Source organism: Daphnia magna, linkage group LG7, assembly GCF_020631705.1.
Source record: "Daphnia magna isolate NIES linkage group LG7, ASM2063170v1.1, whole genome shotgun sequence".
Lineage (NCBI taxonomy): Eukaryota > Metazoa > Arthropoda > Branchiopoda > Diplostraca > Daphniidae > Daphnia > Daphnia magna.
The window spans coordinates 3,071,228-3,088,675 of NC_059188.1; the positions used below are offsets into that span (position 1 = coordinate 3,071,228).

Below are 17,448 nucleotides of genomic sequence, written 5' to 3' on the forward strand. Positions count from 1 at the left end.
GGATGCGCATCAGGAAAGATGCAACGATTTCCTTTCCCATCTGGAAGAACTAAAGCAGACGAAGTCGGCCAGCTCATCCACGCAGACGTCTGCGGCCCCATGCACGTGCAAACTCCAGGGGGAGCAAAATTTTTTGTCCTTTTCACAGATGACCATAGCGGATGGCGAGCCGTGTATTTCCTCAAACAAAAATCTGTTGTGTCCGAATTCCTTAAAGAGTACGTCAACAACCTACGGAGCGAGACTGGACATCTAGTCCGCACGCTAAGAGCTGACAATGGCGGCGAATTTACTTGCAACTCTCTGAAAACATGGCTTTCCAAGAAAGCCATCCGGCTTGAGACTTCTGCACCACATTCACCTGAACAAAATGGCGTCTCCAAGAGAGCCAATCGCACCATCGTCGAGGGTTGACGCTGTCTACTATACGCCAAACACTTACCGCTGGAGCTCTGGGCAGAAGCCATCGCGTGTACCGTATACACACTCAATCGCGTCAGCAACAGTACGTCGGAAGTCACGCCCTATCAGTCCTGGCACGGGACTAAGCCTGATGTCTCGCATCTCCGAATTTTTGGATCTATCGCCTTCATCCACATACCCAAAGCCGAGAGACGGAAACTAGACTCAAAGAGTCTCAAGTGTTTTTTTGTCGGTTACTCTCTCTCGCAAAAGGCATATCGGTTCTGGGATGTAGTTGGGGAAAATCAAAATAAGTAGAGATGTTATTTTCGATGAACTTTTTAACGCTATTCTAGATTTTTCACACAATCTAGAACGCGAAAACTTTCTCGAAATTTCGCCAAAGCTATCCGCTCCAATTCCGGGGTCACAACTAACCAACCAAGCCAGTCCGGTCAACCTGATGCCTCCAGTCGCAGGGGAGACTCTTGAAATCCAACAGGAGCCATCACGGGCCCCAAATGTAGACCTATCAGGAACCACTGATACGCCAGAAGATACTAGCAACTCAACTACTCCACCCGAAGAAAATGACTCGGCCTCATCACTGCCACCGACACGTTTCTCGTCGTATCCCCTACGTAATCGCCAACCCAGGCAACAGTGGCAATCTCTTCTGTCGTCCGCTTCAGAGGAAGATGAGATCTACGAGCCAACCAGCTATGCAGATGCAATGAAGTCACCAGATGCCGAGCTTTGGAAAGCAGCTATCCAGGACGAATTTAACTCTCTGATGACCAACAAAACCTTGCCCCTCTCAGAGCTACCACCTGGAAGATCCTACATCAAATCACGCTGGATTTTTAAGATAAAACCAGGCTCTCATGGTTCTCCTGCCCGGTACAAAGCAAGACTGGTCGCAAAAGGTTTTTCCCAACGGCCGGGCATCGACTTTGAAGAAACTTTCTCGCCAGTCATCAAACATGACACACTCCGAGTGGTCTTATCGTTTGTCGCCGCTCACGATATGGAAATGTCCCAATTAGACGTGAAAACAGCGTTTTTATACGGGAAGCTCGACGAGGAAATTTATTTACAACAACCGGAAGGATATGTCATCGCCGGAAAAAAAATCTGTTTGCCGCCTGCATAAATGCATTTACGGTCTGAAACAGGCCTCGCGCATGTGGAACCGACATTTTGACCATTTTCTCTAAAAGTTTGGTCTTCGTCCAAGCTCTGCTGATCAATGCCTTTACATTCGCCAGAACCAAACTGATTTTGTCATCGTCATCATCTGGGTGGATGACGGCTTGATATGCAGCAACAACGGAAGCCTCATCTTGGACATTATCAAACATCTAAGCAAGCATTTTGATATGAGATGCACAGCCGCTAACCACTTTGTTGGACTTTCCATCTATCGAGATCGAAAAACCAAAACGCTGTTTCTTTCACAACCGACCTACATAAAGAAAATTCTCCAGCGCTTCAACATGGTTAACTGTCGTCCAAGAAATCTTCCGGCGGAGACAGGACACCATCTACACAGGAGCGCAGATAAAAAGAAACAAGAAGAGGCGATGCCTTACAGAGAGGCTGTTGGCTCTCTTATGTATCTAATGGTGGCAACCAGGCCCGACATTTCTTTTTCTGTAGGGCAAGTCTCACAGTTCTGTGAGGACCCAGAGTCGAACCACTGGGAAGCAGTAAAGCGGATTCTGTCTTATCTTCGTGGAACTTCAAACCATGGCATTCGATTTTGTCTAGGGTCGGACGGACTTAAGGGCTTCACAGACTCCGACTACGCTGGAGATGTCGCCTCTCGCCGTTCAACGACGGGTTTTATTTTCCTTCTTCATGGAGGACCTGTCGGCTGGAGTAGCCGTCGCCAGTCATGCGTCGCCCTCTCCACAACCGAGTCGGAGTACGTAGCTGCTTGTGAAGCCGAACGAGAAGGAGTTTGGCTTCAGCGTCTTCTAATGGACATGAATCTTGGATCGGAAAAACCACTTTTCATCATGTGCGACAATCAGTCAGCTATCCACCTGATAAAGAATCCCGTGTTCCACCAGAGAACGAAACATATTGACGTCCGTTACCACTTCATACGTGAGCTTCAGGAGAATGGGGATAATGGGATATAAACATCAATTTTGTTCCAACAGAAAACCAATTAGCTGACCCATTCACAAAACCTTTACCGAATCCTCGTTTTTCAATATTGAGGGAATTGGCCGGAATTGTAGCTGTCCCCACTGATCTGATCTAACTTCTTTTTGGGTCTTTGGCAACAGGAAATTTTTCTTTTTGTTTTTTTTTTGTTTTTTCCCATCTTTGCCCGTTTATTCTTGTGTTTGAGAGGGAGTGTTGAGATTCGAAAAACACAAGTATCTCTCAGAGTGGCCGCTAGATGGCTGGGACAGACTTCGCCACACACCTTTCTCTTATGGAGACGACAAGGCCTTGTACTCTGGTGAATTCTTTTTTTTACTCTCTCGCTGTCACGCTGATCGACAGCCTTTTTGTTCTAATTTTGCTGTCTAAACTGTTCTCTAAAAGAAGTTTATAGTCACAGTCTGATTCTTTATCCCTGAGAGATTTACCTTGGTAAAGATGGAAGGCTATGCCGGAGTTATTGGGCCCCAAAATGTTTATTGTTTCCCCAGGGGTTCCAGCCGGGTTTTGATTGGCTGAAAATTATTGTGCGTAAACAGGGGAGTTGTTCGTTTTCATTTATTTTTTATCTGATTCGCCGTATTCAACTCCGTGCCAATGGGTTGTTTCTAAATATGTAGGTTTGTTTGTTAATTTTATATATTTTTTTTAAATCGAAATTCAAATTTCGGTCATGAAAGTCGGGTTCTGATTGGTTGGTGGCAGGTTGGTGGATTTAGGGAACCTCCTGTGCCGCGGGTTTTTGTTTTTTGAGTGAAATTTTATTACAGTTGGATTCTCCATGTAAAACTGTATGGAATAGGGTATTTTTTGTGATGAAAGGTTGGTTTGTTAATTTTTAATTTGTGTTAGTTTAGAAACGATGAGGGCGGCTGTCGTTTGTCATTTGTTGTTTATGCTGTCATGGAGAGAAGTGGAAAACGTCAGGTTTTTCGACGGTTCAGCCCACGCAGCCCCACATAAATCTCGAAGGCCCACACCCAGTGGCGTTATTTTGTGCACTATTCTACACACATAATCTGGTAACTATTCTTATATATATATATATTATGTGTGTCTTTCTGAAGTCATTATATGTGTGTCGCTGTCATGTGTGTGAGAGCATAGCCGTCACGAACAAATTCTAGAGTCACGTGTACAGGCCACCACATCTGAATAATGTGCCACGTGTATTGTGTGACTATTTGAATCAGTGTTATACCTGTCATTTTTTACATATCTCCACATGTTGGAATGAAGTTTGTCTGCCTGTTCTCAATGAGAAGCCTTGCTCACGGTACTGATTATCCTTGTATTTTCAACAGATTCGGGGCAGTGTTTTATACCATCGCGCGAATTACTCCCCTTCCGGACTGCGTATCTGCGTATCTTTCTTAGAGCGTACTCTCCCGATAACTTCTTCAACACGATCGCAGCGTTGTCCAAGGAGAGGATGACTCATCTCTGCAAAGATGTAATCAATCTCCCTTTTCACCCGCGACAATATCATCGCTACAGTTGCCTACTACAACATAACAGAAGCAACGAAGTAATAGGGCAAAATTTCAATCTTTAAAACTTTAAAAGGAAATCAAACCGACAGCTTGTATTTTTATCGCACACCTGAAATAACACCAATGCCTTAACACATTAGTGTCAACATTGATTGCAAGGCGTTCTGGAGGATTCTTGCATCATTAATGGTTTTCCCTTCGTGTTCTCACAGCAAGGAAGCCACACACCAATTCGTGAGAGCTAGTTACTAATTCTAAATTTTAGTTTACATCTACGAGAATTGATTGTCTCGCTGTGATGGCAAAGTGTACAGGAAACCTTCACCTTCATGGCTGTCTTCAACTACCTTTACGGGGCAGTTAATCAGGAAATCCAAATAATAACGGTTAATTATCAGTATATAGGGATAATTGATAAGTCAACATTTTTTTGTTTTATATTAATTAACCTATTTTTTAGGTTAATCTAATAACAAACAAAAAAATTACGTGTTCGATACAGAAATTGTCGAAGAATTTCATCCTTAAGTAAGATTAGTCTATGGCTTTGTCTCACGTAATGTTCTCGTCAGCTCGGTGCTGGTACGTGGTAGGTAATACACTGTTTACTCATTCGTAGCCTCAGTCTAAACAGATACTCAGAAAGATGTGAATGGAAACCAGTAAACAGGCAGTTAAAAGTCTTTACAAGGTTGGCTCAAAGTTAGAAACAAAATCAGTTTTCTTTTAGCAAAGTGAAAAATTTCAAAAACACCAAATTCGTAAGATTTGCATTCCAAGTTAGATCGACGAAATGTAGCGCTTGGCCCCGCGTGAATCGGGGAGCTTTTTAGTCGATCCTCTGCGGGGATAATCTTATTCGGGGAAGTCATATCGGTGCTCGGTGCGCTGATTTCGGTGCCTTCCCCGATTATAAATAAGAAGTATTCCCCGATTACAATCCCCGATTAGGAAACTTAAGACAACGATTTTAGATGTGTGGCATAACTTCGAATAAAAATTAGAAGAATACACCATCAGTACGTAATTAAACTTTAATTAGCAATAAAAAATATTCATTCAGAATACTTTTTTACTAAAATGTTACTATTCTTCTTATATCAACCTGTCTTAAAAGCATGTAATAAGTCAAAACGGGAAACTATAAATATATCAGTTCACTCCAAAAATTAAAATGTGATTATATTCTGTAGACTGAGAACATGATATTGACGTACAGTAGATGTGCATGTGGACAAGTTTTTGTTAAATTACTAAATTTTTCCTCACAGAATTGAAATTGAGAAGAGAACTGACCTGCAAGACTACTTGCTTCATTTGTTGATTGCAGCACTTTCATCTGCACTGTCGTAAAATTCAATGCTAATTGTGCTTTGTGTACTGACGTTAGACGCATTGGACAAAGCCGACACTGATCTTTTATGTACACGTGAATTCTTCGGTGGCATTTTCGTAGAAAAATCGCCTTTAGGTTAATCAAATAACAATTACACAACGAAACCCTACTGGCACGCCTCATCCTTGGGACGTCCCAACAACATAAACACATCCCGATCCAGTACGTCGGCGATGGGATGATCAGAGTACGTTAATAATACGTCAATATTGGGATGGTTTTTGGAAAAGGTGAAGTTATCCGAGTCGAATATCCTTATAACATTCGTTATATGTACCAAGTCGGGTTAAAGATTGCCATCCCAGATGGTACATGATTTGTATATGCCTTTTATGCAAAAAGTGGGATTAGACTTGAATGAATAAAGTAATCCGAGTCGAACATACTTTTAACATTCGTTAGATGTACCAAGTTGGGTTAATCATTACCAACCGAGATGGTACGTCCCTTCCATATAAAGATTGGGATAAGATTTGAATAAATGAACTATTCCTACACGGATGAACTAGGTATGTCCCTTTTTGGTAAAAATTCGGCTGCTATTTGAATAAAGCGTATACATCCAATAGTCATGGGAGAGGAATATCCAGACAATATATAAAATGGGATCTGATTTTAAAATGGCCTTGTCCGAGTCGAATAGAAAACGGATGTCTAATTTATGTATTTTTTCGAATGCAATTGGAATGAGATAATGATATCGCAGATTATCGACGAAGTATGTCCGTACTATGTACTAACTAGGATATAAATCACAAATTTTGTGTATCCGAGATGGATGGACAACAATAGTCGATTCATTTATGGGTACTGATTTGAATAAATTAATTTCTGATTGCCGTACAAACAAGGGACTATCCATGTATTGATTTTGATAATAATTACACGAAATCAATTCACATTCATATTAATTATGGCAGATGCGAAAAACGACCCTGTTTCTGGAAGACTAGTTGGAAGAAGAATACATTTAGACAGAACGGATGACAATAAAAATGATTCACTTGTGAGGGACAAACCAGAGACAAGAAATTCATCTAAACAACTGGATGATAACGGGTATGTAAAGAAATCCCCTTGTTGTTCAAATTTTTTCCCACAACATAAATCTTTCCATCAGTCATTTTTACAAAATTATCAATCAAAACGATCATTTTTGGTGGGCCATTAATAAGGACACAATTATCAGGGATAGCGACGGATAACTTAGAATATTTGAATAGCAGTAATTTGAATTGTTTCCCGGAAATGAGCGCAGGGATTATGGGACCAGATGTATGTGATTTTTCCAGCTTAAAGCCTTCTACAAATCGTCGACTGTTCTGGTTCATAAAAGTATGGCGTGCTTCCTCGTCTAATCTCCTAACAATTTGTTGAAGAGGCCGACCACTTTTTTTAAACATGTTTTTCATTGTTTGCAATTTGTTTTCAAAGCAAAATGCTGCAAAGTCGTCTAAACATCCATGTATCATCACGTCCTGAGATAAGTGGATTAGCGAATGAACATTGTGTGAAATGAATTTTTCTCCATAAATATTTGCACTATTGCTAACAAACAATCTCAACAAATCATTTGCATAATTTGCATCGCGCCTGCACGAATCTCTGTTAGTCAACAGCCTTATTGCCACGTGAAGTAGCATGAAGTGGTCGTAACTGGTGGAGCTCAAGTATTTTTTGTATACTACGGGTCCTAAATAATTTTGATCCAACTTAAGCTCAGTTGCTTTCCAACGAGGTAAGTCTTCAACTGCCCTGTGAAACAAAAGACTTTTTCGTCTTTCGATCTCCAGGATCAGCCATTTTCACTACAATATTCCAAAAAATTGATCTCATATGAAACTTCAAGGAAGGTAACAAATATGTAAAATTAAATATACCTGTACGAATATGTGTGAAGAAACGTGAACGGCGTAAAGTTGTAGGCGTAGCAGACTAATTCTATCATACAACAAACACACTAAGAGGCTGCCATTTTGGATTTTTGGCTGATTACAAATTCAAGATATTGTACTTCATTTTAACAATGAAACAAATAATATAATTTCTAATTTAATAATAAGAATGTAATAAGAATGTAATTACAGTTTTTAAGAAATTCAGCATTCATTTTCTTTTACTTGATTTCAATCTGGCAACGTACTGCGGACTAATACAGTCATTTGTTTTCACTCAAGCATCAAAGTGACGCTGGCTGAAGACCACACTTCATCGGTTTAAGAAGCATCGGAAGCGTGGGTAAAAAGAAATTAATTAACCATTACACTCTGGAGTTAGAATGTCTCAGCAATCGCAAAAAAAAGATGTATGGTAGTAACATTCTGCAATCTACTGCTTTTCACTGTGGACTTTTTGATTCTAAACAATTTTTTATGTAGGATGGACTATTTTGGATTATCGATTATGTACGTAACTGGGGCTTAGAAACTTGCGTGGTACCGTCAAATTGGATTTATGAAATTGAAGTTCCTGATCCTACTCGTGGTGTCGTTGGAGTAAAAATGGCTTCATGTTGTTATTGGCCAACAGACAATTCTTTGTTAAGATGCACTCGTAGAGCTGACCCAGATGGTGGACCTCATTGAGAAAATTATTTTGCAGATATTCGATTCCCATTTGGTATTCTGAAATTCCATGTTTGTAGTTGTGTTAGTCTAACTTTTCCATTTTTCTCTTTCAGAATCTTACAATTTAGCGAGGCAAAACTTAGACCAGGCTACAAATAATTCAGATTTAGACACACGCCCAGTGCAGGAAGGTGGTAAAGGAGGAAGAACGAAGAAGCCAACTGAGCCATATAGTCCTGAAAATCATCAGGAAAAGATTCAAAAGAATACAAATCAGAAGAATAAGAGTCAGAAGAATAAGAGTCAGAAGAATAAGAGTCAAAAGGGTAATGTACAGTCTTCATCCGATGATGAAGGTCCAAGACGTGCTGCCACCATGCTGGCTGACGCATTACCATCAGTACCAAAGCACTTTTTGCCAGCTTCAACTTCAACAGCATCAGCTTTAGGTAATTCATTGTTTGTGTGAAATATGTTTGTAATAATTTATTCCAAATATTGATTCAATTTAGAAGAATCATCACCTGACATGTTTCGTGAGACCTACGTAAGTTTAGAAAACCAATCGCCAGTAAGCCAAATTCAAGCAAGTCAAGAACTTCTGCCAGCAAGCCCAAGTGGGTCTTCGAACTTAGAAAGCCTAGACTTGCTGACAAGTCCAAGTGGGTCTCAGAACTTACATAGCCAAGACTTGCTGGCAAGCTCAACTGGGAGTCGGAACGCCGAAAGACAAGAGACTTATTGCTCATCAGACACGGCGAAGTTGAATAGTACATCAGTTGGAGTCCAAAACAACTTGAAAAAGGCGAAAAGTAAATCTCAAGATACGGAAGATTTTGTCGACGAGACACCACAATTCATTTCATGCAATACTACAGGCAAGTTCAACATTCGTTGTGCAATCCTTTACTACTATGAATCATGTTAATCAACCCAAATTGTTGACTAGATGCCGATGTAACGGGCCTATTGTCAAGTGGTGTAAGTTCGGCGAATGCATCTAATGGTGGCTCAATGAATTGGACGAACACTAAGGTATATATGTAAAATGCGTGAATTGGAACAACAAATAACTTTCTTTTGAAATTTGTTTATTATTTCAGAAAGCAAATGTCAGCATAAATAATGGTCCATCCTATGAGCATTTGATGGTCATGAAGGCTCTTCAGCAAGTAATAGAGCTGTCAAAAAAGATTGATTTGAGAATAAGAAATATTGAAGACAAAATTGATCGGAAAATTACTCCTGAAATTGAAGGAAATAATTGGGAGGGACTTCCACTTAAAGACGTAACTGAATTTCAAGCATTTGAGAAAAAGTTATTGTCGGACCCCCAGACGTTTGATGCTGTGGTAAACTCAAAGTTTTTCTCAAAGGGAAGCCAATGCAGCTACCGTTTGTGTTGTGGTTCAGTTTTACCCTTAACAATGGCCAATTCCGTCACGCTGGGCGAATTATTTTTCATAGCTTGTTTAGTTGAGGTCTACAATTTTTTCAGTACGTTAAAGATGAAGATGTCGCATGAGTGCACTCATGCGATACCAGCCATGCTTGATTTGCGGTTTCGTTGTCTTTCCCCTGAATATTCTGTGAACCTAACCTTATTATGAATTTTACAGGTCTTTAAGAATTACCGTCGGCTTTCCTGTCCTGATCAACACTCGTCCAATATTCTATCAATTATCACCGGAAATGCAGTTGGCCGGATGGAGTACTACTAACGGTTGTTGTGCTGTTATACCTGGCCGTCCAGTCTATAAGCAACACTGGCAAGAACATCTGATAAAATGATAAATGTTTACATCCATTGATTTGATTTAAAAAATAAACCGGTATAATCTAATCGAATTATTCTTTTATTAATTTTTTGGTTAAAAATAAATAAAATAACGGGACATACTGGAAGGGGTATTGGATAGAGAGTGTACGTACTAAGGACATACCATGTATATACTATGGGCCACAGCAGGGTATCGTATATTCATCCAACGACATCCCCAGTACATCCGGAAATGCTACCGTTGAACGTTTAACGGACGTCTCTAGAACCACTAGACAAATCCAGTTTCATCCTTGTTAGTTGCTTATTTTATATCCTATAGTTATTAAAAACAGGACATTACCAGGGCATACTGGTTCTATATCGCTCGGAGGGGAAGTATGCATATCAAGAGGGGATCCCACGGATAACGGATCCGTATATCCCAAATCCCGCTTCGGACATGTATATTACGTCCCACGGACGTACGTGTGCCAGTAGGGAAGGAGTCAAACTATTAATCCCAAAATTCGTAAACAACTCAGAAATGTAAGTCACCATCGAACGAAAACAATAACAAATCGCACACTAGTCACGTGGCGATTAACCAATGAGAAATATTGACTAGTCAAACATGGCGTCACCTTTTTTCCCATTACTTAAGACGCATTTCTTGTCGGTGCTTGCGGTGCAGCACCGATTAAAAAAACTAAAACTTTTGAAAGGCATACAACCTTCTCACATTGAATTAAGAAGAGCCTGATTCAACTGATGAATCTTAGAGTACCACCACCTCGTCTAAGAGTACCACAGCGGTAATTCAACTGGACAGAAGAATTAACCGGCGCAGAAGATATCGTGAAACAGGTACCACTATGCACATAACTCTATCGGGTGGATTTAGAAACTAAAAAAAAAATTTATCTTTTATATCTGATTTTTACACTTATTCAAAAAGGTGGCGGTGATGTGGACGCTCACTCACAATAATGTTCTGCGTTTATCGGCATCCTTTAAAAATATAAACGTCTTAATCTATTGACTGAATTTATTGCTGGTGGAACGCTAAAGGGATTATTGCATGATTCAAATGTGCCATTGCCATGGGAACAACGAGTCTCATTCTCCAAAGATATAGCTGCTGGAATGGCTTACCTCCATTCGAAAAGCATCATGCATCGTGATCTAAATTCCAATAATGGTCTTGTGAAAGAAGATTGTTCGGTAATGGTGGCTGACTTCGGCTTGACCAGGATTATGCGAGCCGATAGTCCGTCACGGACCATAGCGCAACGTTTATAACGCAAATTAACCCAACGGCCGTGGGTTGATAAGATGTCGTAATAACACAACGCCTTCATCGTTCGAACGACGACAGAAGAAACACGAAAGGAAAAAAAGATATACTGTAGTAAGCAGTCCTTATTGGATGGCGCCTAAAATGTTAACGGGCAAGAAATACGATGAAAAAAGTGGACGTTTTTAGTTTTGGCATTGTTCTTTGCAAGGTACGTGGCAGAGCTTTTTAAAGTAGAAAAGTTAAAGTAATTTCGTTGAGTTGTGGTAGATACGGATTATTTTTCGCGATCAGGTGACTTTGTTCTCAATCAGACTGCATTTCGTGAAAAATTTTGCTTCAACCATTTTGCTTCAACCATTGTATCGAATCGCATTCGTATTTTGCGATCTCAATCAAGACAAGCGGCCACCCTGCGAAGTCATTGAGGTCTGGCTTGAAAGTTTAACACTCCATATAGCCGAAGGTGCGGCCATTCCACAGGTTTTTCTCATCGATATTTATACCTACACCGGTACATATTTTCTTGCCAATGTTTGGCGTGTAGAGGAAAAATTTATTAGTTTTTTTCCGTAGGTCGAAGTTCCAGTTTGTCTGAATCGACTACACTGACGGAAGGCGTCCCGCCCGAGATACATACAGTACAAACCCTAAGATGACATAGATCTCAATAAAGCCCGCAACCACCTAAAACAAACATCAAATAGCAGAAACAATGGTAACATTTAAAATTTTAATCCGTGTTGTTAACACGATCAGTGGGGAGCGGCAGATTGTTTTAAAGGGTCTCCTAGCGGAAATTTTAAACGTTTTCCCCGATGATCTTATAACAAGCTTGGGTTGTTTCTGAGGGGGAGAGCTAGTCCCCAATGGTGCTGGTATCAAAGGGGTCGACTTCTCTTTTCTAACAATTGGATAACTCATCCTGGACGAAAGTCCGCACGTCATACTTAATAAGAGTTTTTTGCAGAGCCCAGCTCAGATCATAAGTTCGATTCGAAAGATACAGATCATCTAGCGATCCTCTGTTTCGTTGAATCTTCTAGTTTTGATCAGTAAAAGTTCTATTACTATTTCGATCCCTATCTTTCGTGCAATATGGATATTGCAGTTCAGAGAGTACCTGGCAAACGCGCTGGCAGCTTCGTCTACGTGACGGAGGACAACTATATTTTCCATCTGTAGAAAGAAAGGTCACAAGCTACTTTCTCCCTCAACGTCAATTTTTAGGTAACAATGTTGTTTTATTTGTTATCCAGAGCTTTGCGATGTCGCAAAAACAAACATTATGCGTGCCTGGCTCGCCTGACCATGTCCGGTGAACGATTTTTTATGAAAGGTCATCATAGTCATGCTAACGAGGAGAACGAGATAGCACGTATTGCTGTTGAAAACGACTGCAAACGGCGAGCTGCTGAGCAGCCTGTACGCCCCAGAATGATTTCTGAACAAACCAGACAAGAGTAGGTTTCCCTTCTTACCTTGGTACGCTATAGTATTTCAAACTGTTTTTTTTCCTTACATTCATAGACATCCAAATGCAGTAATTGGGTTTGGTTCCAATTTAGAAAGAGCTATACAACGAGCAAGGCGTCGTCTGCAGCCGGTGATTCCGCATTCGTTCGATGAAGCAGAGCGAACTATAACAGGCTCTGATATGTACAGGTACAACTTAATAACCTTTTTTTTTTATTCATTTTCAAAGCCTTTAACTAATGTTATTAATTGTGTCTTCCATAGAAAAACACTCAACCAATCAGCAGATTTCTTTCATGGAAGAGTGTCCACCGACACTGGGAATGCTTTTATTTTCATCTCGCTGGCCCTTCTGCCTGAAATTCGAACAACGAGAGAAATCCGATCAGATGGAACTTTTAAAACGGTTCCCAACCTGTTTTATGAACTTTTCACGCTTCACGTTTTGGCGTATGGGAAGGTAATATAATATTTATAATTGAAACTTGATTTCAGTACTCTAGCAATTTTAAAATTTGGTCTTATAGTCTTTTCCTGTTGCCTACGTGTTGATGTCCAACAAAACAGCTGAACTCTATCGTATTGCTATCGATCGCATACTGCAGATTCTTCAAGAGGTCAACCCTGGGAATCACTTTGAAGTAGAAGTATTAATTTCCGACTTCAAATTAGCAATCATGGGTACGAAGCAGCAAGCTTTTCCAAACGCAAGAAGCCGTGGCTGTTGGTTTCACTATGCACAGGTACCAAGAATTTTCTACATAAAATAAAATTTTTCTTATCATTAATTGTTTATTTAGGCTATTTATCGTAGAGCCTGCAAAGAACTTCAAAGGGCCTATAGATCAGTTGGGGTCATAAGGAGTATCGTGAAGAAGCTAATTGCCCTCACATTGCTACCGTCGAATCGAGCCTACGAAGGATTCCAGGTAAAACATAGTGATAAAACTGTGTTTAATCCATGGAAAAATTTAACATTTTTCTCATTGCAGACTATAAGACACCGTACCGAAAATGCTCTTCTTGCCGAGAATCCGCAATCAAGAGCTGGAGTAGCACGGCTTTTCCAATATATGGGAGGATATTGGTTCACAAACCAAGGCCCTGAACGTTTTTGCGTCTCTAGCGACGATCATCGAACCAACAATGAAGTTGAATCCTTTAATCGCTGGTTCAACGCACGTTGCGGTCCGCATCATAAAAATTTCTGGTCTTTCATACGTAAATTTTTTACACATGTTTGCAATTTGTTTTCTTATTATTATTAATGCGTTCTTTTCCTCATTCACTAGAACATCTTCAAGAATGTAATGAAAATACAGAGAGGGACTTCATTGCCATTTGGGCAGTGCAGCAGATTCGTCGACCACAACGTTTGGTAAACAAACGACGCAACCGAAACATCAAGACCTTAACGGAACAGCTAACATCCGGCGCAATTCAGATATATGAATGTCTCGATGTGTTGGATGAATTCTTCGAACCCGATCAGGTAACTCTATTCTCTGGCAATGGTTAAATTCAACTAGACTACTTTGTTCTATTCTGTTATAACAGCCTTGTTTGTTTTTTTTCTAGCTTGATAGAACGGCCGATGAGCTGGCCCGTCCAGCGCCAGAAAATTACGATCTAGAGGGCCAGGCTGGTATAGTTGCTGAAGAGCCAGCTCCAGTTCATAACTATATTTTAGATTTCCCCCTTTTCTTCCTAGCAGTGGGTACCCTATTCATTTTTTCATTTCCCATTTTTTTTTCTAGACCCAGTTCTATCTAGTTTATTTTTATTTTATTATTGTTTGTAAGTGGCTCGTCTCTTTTAGCCGAAGAATTTCGTTTGCTGCCAGAAATTCGTCTGCTACAAGGGGATGAGCAAAAACCATGCACAAACCATAGTTAAATAAAAATAAACCAGATAGAACTGGGGCTAAAAAAAAAAATTGGAATGAAAATAGTAATAGGGTACCTACTGCTAGGAAGAAAAGTGGGAAAATCTTTATGAACACTTATTTTTTAACGTGAAAAAGTTGGTTTCTCCATAAGACGCTGCAGCCGCAGCAGACAAACTTCGAAACAAATGAGATTTTCGCACTTGTGGAGAACGTGCAACGTAGGATGTTTTACTGCTCTATTTACGGAAATCCCGGAAATAGAAAAAAAGTGAAATACGGATACATTTCTCAGGGTTTACCCTGGAAAAGAGTCAGCAACCCCTTGGCATCGAAGTAGCCTAGCCTTTGCACCTTAGGTACACCTTAACCGGTTTAATAATAATAACCATTGTGAATTAGCTACTTTATTATATGATTCCATAAAAGAAGTTAAATGCAGCAGTGATCACACTCCGAATTTAAAAGTTGGTTTAATCTGAAAGCGTTATTTATTTAAGGTAACTGTTGTTGATTTATTCACTGTTAAAACGGTTTCCAATTTTTCGGGTATTTGAACCCCCAAAAATTGTAACCCGTCAAATTTTTCATAAACGCTACGAAAAATTCGGGATGGATACGAAATAATTGGGGTTGAAAATACGATTTTTAGGCAACATGTAATCATCGTGATGTAATTTTGGGAGTTTTAACCCCAAAATTTTTATTTTTTACAATTCATTACCAATGAAACAAATAGTAAATCAAAATATCGTAAAATACAATTTCTGTTAATAATTTTATTGTGCTGACTCACTTTCAAATAATTCTAGCACTGTTAAAAATGTTTTCACCTCAAAATTTTTTTAACCCATTGAATTACTCGTAAATTTATAATTATAAATTTTATAAAATCAAGATTCATCGGTGATGTTCAAGAACAAAATCTTAACGCGTAAAAAAGGTTTCAAAAATCACCCAACGCACTTAAATCGTACTTCAATAGATATTTGTAACAGTTATTCTAACTGATGTTATAGCTCAGCAACAAGACTCTGTACTACCAATCAAAGGTTCAGTGGTTTGAGTATACTGTCGCTGACAAATACTTATTAAAATTATAATAGGTTAATTCCTCTTTATTTGATAGATTCAACCCCTAATATTTGTTAGATTAAACCCCGTGTTTATTGTTGTGCAAATCGCCCCCCAATTTTTCGGGGTTAAAACCAGTGTATCGTATTTGAAAAAAACGAGTATTTTAAAAATACAAATACTATATTTTAAAATACTCGTCCTTCAAAATACATTTTTTCCCCCAAAACCTCAAATACCAAATAAAATAAAATACAAATACAAATACAAATACAAAATACTTTTTCCTTTATGGAGCAGTTGGACATCCTACATTGCGCATTCTCCGCAAATGCGAAAATCAAATTTGTGTCCAATCTGTGGTACGCTGTCTACAGCGTCTTATGGGAAAACCAACCATTTCACTTTTAAAATATTGTTTTCTCTTCTATTACTATGTTTTACCTCACTGTTGTACCTAACAGTGGATTCGCTATTCATTTGGTGATAACCAAATTTTTCCCTCCATCTCCTTTTAAGTCTAATTTATTTGTAGTTAATTGTTGTTTAAGTTTCCTTTTTTTGATCGACCCGGCTAGCAGAAGAACCCGAATTCTTTAGCTAGCTTGTGTATTGTTGTTCACTCTATAAACGTCAAACTTGTAAGTTTAACAAGACGAAGTGTTGCGTACGAAACTGTGAAAAGAATCACAAGGATGGAGTTAAATTTTTAAGTTTTCCTATAAACCACCCACGCTTTCCTTCGCAAATTCTGGAGTTGTTGTACTTCGTTTGAACAGTGAATTTTCTTTTTAGGAAAACTTAAAAATTTAACTCCATACTTAGGTAAAAATTAGGTTATCACCAAATGAATAGCGAATCCACTGTTAGGTACAACAGTGAGGTAAAAAATAGTTATAGAGAAGAAAACAATATTTTTAAAGTGAAATGGTTGGTTTTCCCATAAGACGCTGTAGACAGCGTACCACAGATTGGACACAAATTTGATTTTCGTATTTGCAGAGAATGCGCAACGTAGGATGTCCAACTGCTCCATTCTTATTTGCCTCTTACTCCTTTATTTTTAACTGTCTGTCCAAGGTTCTGTCTTGCCGACATTCTTGTCACTGAATCAGAGGATATGCCAAGTTATTAGTTTATGCCATTACATATTTTAAGAATGTTCAATAACTTAAACACTTATCGTGGGTATTATACAAGTTCTTCAGAACGCACAGTAATAAGAAACAATCCGATTTGTAGAGAACTAGAGATATACGTTAAAGAAACTTTTGGTTTAATGAAAACACACACGAGACAAACAGACGACGAAAAATGCAATTGAAAGTTTTGAAACTAGAAAAAGCTATTGCAAAACGTTTTGCAGGTGCAATAACGCTGTCAAAATGAAGTTACTTTCGATTCATACACTGTTGCCAATTTACAAACTTCAAATCTTTGAAAAAAAAGTATTTTGTATTTTTATTTGTATTTTATTCACTTTCAGCGTAAACGACCAATACAAATACAAATACTTTAAATAAGAAACAACCCAAATACAAATACCGTATAAAATACGTATTTTAAGTATTTTATTTTAAAATACTTTTATTTTAATACCCAAATACGATACACTGGTTAAAACTTAAAACCCCGTTCCTGGTGGAACGAAAATTTTGGGGTTTTTCGTAAGAAAAAAGTGCGATGATTTTTAACAGTGTTAACGCGTTATTTAAATCTTGTAAAACCTATACATATAGGTACACCTACACCTCGCCAAAGAGTTTTACACGCCTTCACATAACTTGTGATTTCCTGTACGTGTACAAGCGTTATAGATGAGCCATCATTATAGGAATACGACGTTTCTCAGTGGGCTAGCTAAGTAGGTCCGACCGACTTATCATTTTCAGGACTTAATGAACGCATCTGCTGTGAGCTT

The 17,448-nt window shown here is 39.0% G+C and overlaps 2 protein-coding genes and 1 long non-coding RNA gene across 6 annotated transcripts; 2 read left to right on the forward strand and 1 right to left on the reverse strand.

Moving 5' to 3' along the window:
- Window positions 1-5,576: 5,576 nt before the first annotated feature.
- Window positions 5,577-7,571, reverse strand: LOC123474689. The gene is made up of 3 exons (XR_006649615.1): window positions 7,350-7,571; window positions 5,856-7,277; window positions 5,577-5,796 (listed from the first exon to the last, which is right to left on the reverse strand). It is a non-coding gene; the product is annotated as an uncharacterized LOC123474689 (long non-coding RNA).
- A 55-nt stretch (window positions 7,572-7,626) lies between these two features.
- On the forward strand, window positions 7,627-9,879 carry LOC123474688. Of its 4 annotated transcripts, none has more exons than XM_045177128.1 (7): window positions 7,627-7,774; window positions 7,848-8,088; window positions 8,150-8,485; window positions 8,552-8,914; window positions 8,986-9,071; window positions 9,140-9,388; window positions 9,656-9,879. In XM_045177128.1, exons 3-7 carry the CDS (start codon window positions 8,413-8,415, stop codon window positions 9,755-9,757), a joined length of 873 nt encoding a protein of 290 aa, XP_045033063.1. In that variant the 5' UTR covers window positions 7,627-7,774; window positions 7,848-8,088; window positions 8,150-8,412; the 3' UTR covers window positions 9,758-9,879. The 4 variants fall into 4 exon arrangements, with proteins under 4 accessions (XP_045033063.1, XP_045033061.1, XP_045033064.1 ...); XM_045177126.1 differs by having other exon boundaries at window positions 7,628-7,774; window positions 8,549-8,914; XM_045177129.1 differs by having other exon boundaries at window positions 7,628-7,774; window positions 8,549-8,914; window positions 9,140-9,325.
- A 2,297-nt stretch (window positions 9,880-12,176) lies between these two features.
- Window positions 12,177-15,519, forward strand: LOC123474201. The gene is made up of 11 exons (XM_045176131.1): window positions 12,177-12,285; window positions 12,352-12,555; window positions 12,623-12,757; window positions 12,833-13,028; window positions 13,096-13,311; window positions 13,369-13,497; window positions 13,561-13,789; window positions 13,861-14,060; window positions 14,147-14,213; window positions 15,352-15,387; window positions 15,452-15,519. Exons 2-11 carry the CDS (start codon window positions 12,404-12,406, stop codon window positions 15,517-15,519), a joined length of 1,428 nt encoding a protein of 475 aa, XP_045032066.1. The 5' UTR covers window positions 12,177-12,285; window positions 12,352-12,403.
- The last annotated feature ends 1,929 nt before the right edge of the window (window positions 15,520-17,448 follow it).